The following is an 8,290-nucleotide window of genomic DNA, read 5'->3' as shown; positions in this document are numbered from 1 at the left end:
TGTTAAAGTCCACTACTACTTATATACTGTACAGTACCCCACTGGCAGATCGTTCTTATTTTTTTAAGCCAGCAGTACGTCAAACCCTGGTTGATTTTCGTTGTGTCATTGTCATAAATAAATTCATTAATAAATAAATAATGGGTTGATGTTGTAAGTTTTGTCTAGCATCATGCCACCCTCATGACATTTCAGGAAACTGTCCCACTTTAAACATATAGGTGCCTACCTGACTGATGGTGGGGAGTTTGGTTAGCAGCATCTGGAACACTGGTGGGGGAAGCGTCTGCTGTAGGACCTGTAGTAACTGCTGAGGCTGTCCGCAAACAGCAATGGCATTCGTCAAGTGATCCACCCCCTTCTCATAGTTTCCTGAACAGATGACAAACAATTGAAAATGTGAGCCGGCAAAACAATGGCATACCGGCTAGCTCTTAATATTAAAGAATTCTGCCGTTTCCAGCATACGGCAGCTGCTGCTATTTATAGACACATAAAAACTCATCTAGGGAATCGTGCAAGCAAAGACATTTAGATTTGTCACTGCTGTATGTCTCCATATTCGGTGTTAAAAGTACTTGTTTTACATGCTACAAAGTTGTTAAGTGTATAACCTATTTTTCATGAATATTTATACATTTAAATGAGTTTGTGATCTGTAATCCAAATAATTATAAAATATTACTGTACTGGTAAACAAGTGCATTAGGCTATCTAAGTATTTACTTTTTTTTGAGGCTTTACTTTATATAGCAGGTTCATCTGTGTATGTGTATTTTTTTAAGGATTTAATTTCAATCTGAAATATGCTTGTTAATTAACATTACTGTTAACATTGTCAAAAGCATTGCTTTTCTGTCCTCCCTTTCCTACCAATTTACTCCACTCGGGTATGTTAGTATGTGAAATCAACCCACATATGGCAGGTGGGCAGGCTCTAATTTTTAACACTTAAACGATATATAGTTAATTGGTGAAGACTGTATAAAGATTGGTTTAAATTGCTCTTGTTAGGAGTAAAACGTTAAACAGTAAAAGGGTTATACTTTATACATTATAGCAGGTGGTCAGGTAATGTCCTAGATGTGAAATAACAAGAGAGAGCCACTTTGGATAAATCTACATTTTGCTCTGGCATTCCTTCTTGTACCAGCAGCAACAGAGAACTGAATCGGTACTATACTCTCCACTGTAGCCTTGCAGTGCAATCACATACAGTAATGTGCAAAAGTTTTAGACAGGTATGAAAAAATGCCGTAAAGTAAGAATGCTTTCAAAAATAGATGTTAATAGTTTATATTTATCAATGAACTAAATGCAAAGTGAGTGAACAGAAGAAAAATCTAAATCAAATCCATATTTGGTGTGAACACCCTTTGCCTTCAAAACAGCATCAATTCTTCTAGGTACACTTGCACAAAGTCAGGGATTTTGTAGGCATATAGTCAGGTGTATGATTAAACAACTATACCAAACAGGTGCTAGTAATCATCAATTCAATATGTAGGTTGAAACACAATCATTAACTGAAACAGAAACAGCTGTGTAAGAGGAATAAAACTGGGTGAGGAACAGCCAAACTCAGCTAATACACCATGGCAAGACTGAGCACAGTAACAAGACACAAGATAGTTATACTGCATCAGCAAGGTCTCTCCCAGGCAGAAATTTCAAGGCAGACAGCGGTTTCCAGTTGTGCTGTCCAAGCTCTTTTGAAGAAGCACAAAGAAACGGGCAACGTTGAGGACCGCAGACGCAGTGGTCGGCCAAGGAAACTTATTGCAGCAGATGAAAGACACATCATGCTTACTTCCCTTCGCAATCGGAAGATGTCCAGCAGTGCCATCAGCTCAGAATTGGCAGAAAACAGTGGGACCCTGGTACACCCAATCTACTCTCCGGAGAAGTCTGGTCAGAAGTAGCCTTCATGGAAGACTTGCGGCCAAAAAGCCATACCTCCGACATGGAAACAAGTCTCAACTATGCACAAAAACACAGGAACTGGGGTGCAGAAAAATGGCAGCAGGTGCTCTGGACTGATGAGTAAAAATCATATTTGGCTGTAGCAGAAGGCAGTTTTTTCGCCGAAGGGCTGGAGAGAGGTACATGAATGAGTGTCTGCAGGCAACAGTGAAGCATGGTGGAGGTTCCTTGCAAGTCTGGGGCTGCATTTCTGCAAATGGAGTTGGGGATTTGCTCAGAATTAATGGTCTCCTATGCTGAGAAGTACAGGCAGATAGTTATCCATCATGCAATACCATCAGGGAGGCATCTGATTGGCCCCAAATTTATTCTGCAGCATGACCACGACCCCAAACATACAGCGAAAGTGATTAAGAACTATCTTCAGCGTAAAGAAGAACAAGGAGTCCTGGAAGTGATGGTATGGCCCCCACAGAGCCCTGATCTCAACATCATCGAGTCTGTCTGGGATTACATGAAGAGTGAGAAGCAACTGAGGCTGCCTAAATCCACAGAAGAACTGTGGTTAGTTCTCCAAGATGTTTGGGCCAACCTACCTGCCAAGTTCCTTCAAAAACTGTGTGCAAGTGTACCTAGAAGAATTGATGCTGTTTTGAAGGCAAAGGGTGGTCACACCAAATATTGATTTGATGTAGATTTTTCTTCTGTTCGCTCACTTTGCATTTTGTTAATTGATAAATATAAACTATTAACATGTCTATTTTTGAAAGCATTCTTACTTTACAGCATTTTTTCACACCTGCCTAAAACTTTTGCACAGTACTGTATATGCTTACTTTGTATAGATGTTACAAGAGGTAAAGGTTTTACCAGTCAGTGCACCTACTGGTGTAGCGTTCCCATTTCCCAAGTTAACATTATATAGTCCAAGACTAGTGCAAATTAGGATTTGTAAAATCAACAGATTACTACTAAAAGGACAAAGTTTCTTTTGTGTTAAAGAAAAACATTAAAAGAGTCTTACCTTGTGCTAGTAATTCCTCTCCCAGCTGAATTTCTTCAAGGAAGAATTTCTGAACTGCTTCAGCATCTTTTAGATCGGGCAACTATCAGTAAACAAAAGAAAAAAAGAAAGAAAAAAGGGAAATGGTCAATAGAATTAAGTAATTCCCTAGTTATGTCTACATTGATACAACAAAAAACACAACATATGCATTACATTTATTTACAATTTATTAGGAACTCATGTGTCAAAGTTTGCAGCATTTATTTAATTCAGGAACGGTCGACACAAAAGTGTTTCAAACCTGAGCTGTGTTCTTGTTAAGCAGCTTTTGGCGTCTGCCAAACAAACCAACAATACTCAAAGTTAACAGTGAAAAGAAACACAACTCCCACATCAGTTCCAGGTGAGTTTGTAATTATAAACCCATGCTCAAAAACAGAAATTACAAGCAACACTGATTTGCCATAAGTTTAAGATTTCTGGTTCTACCTTCCAACTAAATTTAAATACATTAAAATGAAATCAATTAAAATGTGTCTTACCCTGGAAACACCAGCTTTATCCTTAGCAAGTTTCTGCTTTCTCCTACCTGGGCAAAAAGAAGGAATAAAAATAAATGTTCGGTATTCAGTAAGGTGCTGCAGCTAGATCTTGCAAGACCAACAATCTGATAAAAAACAATAGTTGCATCTTCAGCAGACACCACAGCAGAATTCTAGAGGCCAGTGAGGAAAAAGTTAGGTTACGGAGTTTCCAAATGACTAAAATCAGGCAAATGCATTACCAACCTACCACAGATTGACCAAAAAGTGTTCTTCAATCCAGACATCGAAAAAGGGTACCTTTTCTAACTAGTGTACTGCCTTAGATGTGAAATACCAAGACGACATGGAAAGACTCTTCACTTTGGATAAACTGCTGAGGGGTTTAGACTGCACTGGCTTGAAAGTGGAACTTTCTATATTAAAGCATGTGTTCAATTAAAATTCTGAGATTGAAATCCATGCGACTGTTCTTGCTTTCTGCACGAGACAGCCTGAGACTACCTAAACATCATTCACCACACTACAACTAAACTGCTCATTGTAAATCACAACTGCACATTGTTTTTATTTATTTTTAAACAATTTCTTGCTTTTCCTGTTGCAAATGCAGGGTAAAATATATTCAGATGTATCATAAGCATACACAACATAGGCACATTAAATGATTAATATACAGTATTGATATTGATCAGGGGCCGTATTACAGAACAATTTCCTCACTTGCTTTTATTTATCTTATCTTTCATGGCTAGGATAGGATGTTTCCTAACCTGGTATTACAAAAGCATTTCCTAAGTCAGCAGTGTCTACAATTTCCTAAGTGTCTCATCCTATCCTAACAGTTAGAAAATCCTATCTAATGCCAGTCTTATCCGTAAACAACCGATAGAGTCTGAAAAGAGCAGGTTACAACTCGAGCTTCAGGTAACTGTCACCAGAATATACATGTTTAAGTTACGGCGTCTAAACTCCATTCAGTTGTGTAAAAGAAACACAGAGCTCTAAATTTTACTCAGGACAAGAATACAGTTTTGATCGCAGAAAAATCTACAATAAAATCTAGTTAACAACAATAAATAAATACCAGTATTTAAAAAAAAAAAAAAAAAAAAACAATACTTCAGTTTCAATTTCAGTCATAAACACCACTTTATTTCAATTAGGAATGCCAACAGACAACAATCTCGCACAAGCTAAAGTAAACTTAAAAATAAGAACAGTATCGTGTGTTCGTGCCTACGGGGTGAAAGAAAGCGTGTAACATAATTGTCTACATTAAAGAGTCCAAGCTTGTATTTTTCAAGTTACATTACATATGAGCCACTGGTTATAGTTCAATGGAGCGTCTTGCTGTGTAATACAGTAACACTGCAGAGTCCACATATCTTATTCCTCAGTAAAGTTTCAAATCTAAATAATTTTGATCACCGACAGTAACTTGCGAGTGTGTCTAACTCTAACTCCATGCTGCCCCGTACATAACACAATGAACCACCTTCTCTCACGGGAGGTGGGGCTAGATATAGGCATTCCACATAGCTGGAGATGCAGTACTGATGTCCTTTTGTCACTCAGTGCCTTTTAAACCTGTTTTACTCAGAAAAAAAAATTAAACAGTGCATGTAAAATAAACAGCGCGTGTGAAAATAAATTGGACCCGACACACCTGACAAGCGCTGAATAAATGGACTGCACAGGGTTATGATAGGAAAACAAGTTAGGAGAGCATTTTCTGTATTATCAACTCTCCTAAATGTGTAGTTAGGACATTCTGTCTCTGAAGATATGATAAGAATGTCACGTAGGATTCTTTTGTAACATGGCCCCAGAATTGCTGGGTGAGCAATAAGAATTCCACTGCATAGCATTTTGGCCCAATCCAGGATTATACTATAAACTGAATTATACAATGCTCAGGTGTTTAGTTAAACCTGAGAATAATTAATTGCTGTGTAATTAAATGTAATTTGAGTCTTTTTGCAATCCCTTCATTGTATTATATTATTTTTTCACTGGAGTTGTGAATTCAAACATTTACCGGTTATTAAAAAACGGAAATTAATTTACCATTAATTTCCAGTTTTTAATAACCATGCGCAGATAATGCCTAAGGGGAAAATATCGCAGATCACGTCAACAGAAAAAAACTGTCTAGAAGTTGTTGCTCTGTGCATTAATGGTTCAGTGTTAGGAGACAGTGTTGTCCATTGTTAAAGTCCAGGGCTTGTAACAGAAGGTCACCGGTTCATTTCTCACCTCTGCCACTGACTGACTCACTGTGTGATCCTGAGCAAGTCACTTAACCTCCTTGTGCTCCATCCTGTGGATGAGGTGTTAAATCACTGTCCTACTGTAACTCTGCATATAATGCACAGTGATGGTGGTCCACTAGGAAAGGCGCTATATAGAAAATAAAGGGTTATCTTGGGTTCAGATAACAAAGCTATGGAGTTTTTTTCTTTCTTTTTGTTTTTTTTAAATACTACAAGAGCTTGTAACTCAGGCACCACTTTTTTTTTTTTGTATTGAGCATTGCCGGCAGCCCCTGTCCGAGTCAATGCTACCCACCACACTTTTGTCTTAACAACTTTACACCTGCTGGGAGTTGACTTGGCAGAATCCAGAATACAACCAGAACCAACTTAGGCTGCTTGGGTTGACGCATTTCGTATTTCATGGGGAGGGTCTTGTTTCCACTTTATACACCTATCACAGATAAGCACAAGGTCAGTGAACTTTCCTCAAGGACAATCAAGCAGCTCGACCTGTGCACTGGTCAAGACACCAAATAATCAGAGTTATATACTGCATCTCTCTATTCAGTGGCAGTTCACTTAACAGATTATACTCACGCTGGTTGTCAGTCTTTATGATAAAGACTTCTTTATTTATTTTTACTAATGAGCTTAACAGGATCGCTTGTTGAATAAATTATCCTATCAGCATCACCCTGTTACAAAGTAAATGTAAGCCGTAAACACAGCTGAATTAGTGTGGATTCTAAATGTATTTCACATAACTGAGCACAAGGCCCACGTTGCGGTGCAACGTAGCGATATCCTCATTCATACAATACATTCAACTCCACCCCACCTGTCCCTAGTACAATATGCAATCACCTGGGCGTCACACAGGCCTACACAAGTGCCTTGTGGGACAGGTAAATGTGTAATACTGTAAATACTTATTTATATTACTAACAAAAATAGCTAGAATAGAGGTACAAAAACGGAAGGACTTGCCTTGACTTTAGGCTAAACAGGTTTGGTAGGTGGATTTTCATCTTATGACACATAATTAAATCAATGTAGTTGTACAATTATTGCATGTCTGCACCTTGCAAGTAATTCATTTTATTTATAGTAGTATTACTGAATACACATATCCAATCCCCGTTATATCCAACGATCAACCCCCCTTGCAGCATTAACCTCCGGATCCCAAGCGCTGCAAGATCCGTCTCCCCCTGTTTCCCCACATAGGCGAGACGAGGACACTCACGTTCCCGCAGTCGGTTCTTGAAGTTAGGGTCACTCCGCCTTTTCCTGTCGAAATAGACGCAGTAACCAACGAAGAGGGCCCCGCAGACCCCGGCTGCAATCGCACTTGTCTTGCCCCCCATTGTCTCTTAGCGGCACAGCACCTTGCGGTGTCTCGGCGACGGGAAAACGACCCCCAGCTCCGAGTGCACCTTCCACTGGCGAAAAGGACCCTAGCCCTAGATCGCTTCCATCATCAACCGGTGACTCGGGCTTCCCTAGCTCGAAGCCTGATTAAAAACACACAAAAGGGTAATTGAGTGTAACATTATGTTCTCTCGATATACACTTTAAATACATTTTTACTGTTTCCCTTTTATACCTATTAACGGTCAACCTAATATAAAATAATTAGAGGATTATTTTAGGCTCTTGTACTGAACCACCGTGTATATGGGTCCTCCCTGTAAATCAGGCAGCAGATAGTTCAAGACAGCGCTTTCTATAAGTTGAAGTAGAATCATTTTGTTGCAGCTATCACGTGATGTGCTCTATCTCTCATAAAGTTATTCGGGTGACCAGTTCAGGGTCTAAACCTTGCGTTTCAAAGCATTCTGGTACAGTACATTTAATCGTTTTAAGAGTCACATGACTTCAAATGTAAGAGAGGCAGTGAAGTAAAGTAGTTATCAAATTAAAGTCTGTAGGGTAGATCAGTAAGCTGAAGAACAACACAGCTTCCCAGACCCAAGACAAGATCATATGAAGATCTTCCAGCTTAGGGATCAAAGCAAACCAGGTACCCAAGGCAGGTGTAAAGGCACCTTGTATCCCCATCAGATTGATTTACCTCTGATGATCTGCTTTGCAGAGTGTCTGCCATAGTAGTCAAGCATAATCTCATCAACATCTAGGTCTTGTTCAACCAACCAATTCTCTCTGAATTGAGTATTCATCGTGTCAAAAGAGGGTGTATTTTAGCAAGCTTGTCATTTGCAATGAGGTTTCCGTTGTCTGCACAATGGAGATGAGCCAGGATATCTTCAAATTGATTGACTGATATTGCTTCAGTTGTGGCCATGTTAAATGTATCTGAACTGCATTTCCATGCATCCTTGGTAAAGGGGCATAGCTGAGTAGAACTGCAAAGAAAATTCTTATTTTGGCTACATTCAAATTAGGTTTATCTTTCTGGAGCGCATAGAGATTAGTCATTTCTACAAGAAATGAAGTAACCGCATCATTAAAGTGCCCAAACCATTGTGTGTCAGGTCAGTAGTCAGAAATAAAGGGGGTTCACCGTTCCACACTGGAGTTTTTATTTGCTGGTCGATCAG

At 39.1% G+C, this 8,290-nt stretch overlaps 1 protein-coding gene across 1 annotated transcript in view; it reads right to left on the bottom strand.

Moving 5' to 3' along the window:
* The window catches only part of tomm20b (translocase of outer mitochondrial membrane 20b), an 11,727-nt gene extending 4,532 nt beyond the window's left edge, over nt 1–7,195 (bottom strand). The window contains exons 1-4 of the mRNA XM_041250832.1: nt 6,976–7,195; nt 3,472–3,518; nt 2,948–3,029; nt 230–372 (exon numbers count right to left, since the gene is read on the bottom strand). Of these exons, the coding sequence (XP_041106766.1) occupies nt 230–372; nt 2,948–3,029; nt 3,472–3,518; nt 6,976–7,096 (393 nt within the window). The 5' untranslated portion in view covers nt 7,097–7,195. The remainder of the gene's footprint in view (nt 1–229; nt 373–2,947; nt 3,030–3,471; nt 3,519–6,975) is intronic.
* Nucleotides 7,196–8,290: the final 1,095 nt, after the last annotated feature.

Source organism: Polyodon spathula, chromosome 5 (assembly GCF_017654505.1).
Source record: "Polyodon spathula isolate WHYD16114869_AA chromosome 5, ASM1765450v1, whole genome shotgun sequence".
Taxonomy (NCBI): Eukaryota; Metazoa; Chordata; class Actinopteri; order Acipenseriformes; family Polyodontidae; genus Polyodon; species Polyodon spathula.
This window is presented reverse-complemented; position numbering and strand designations above follow the sequence as displayed.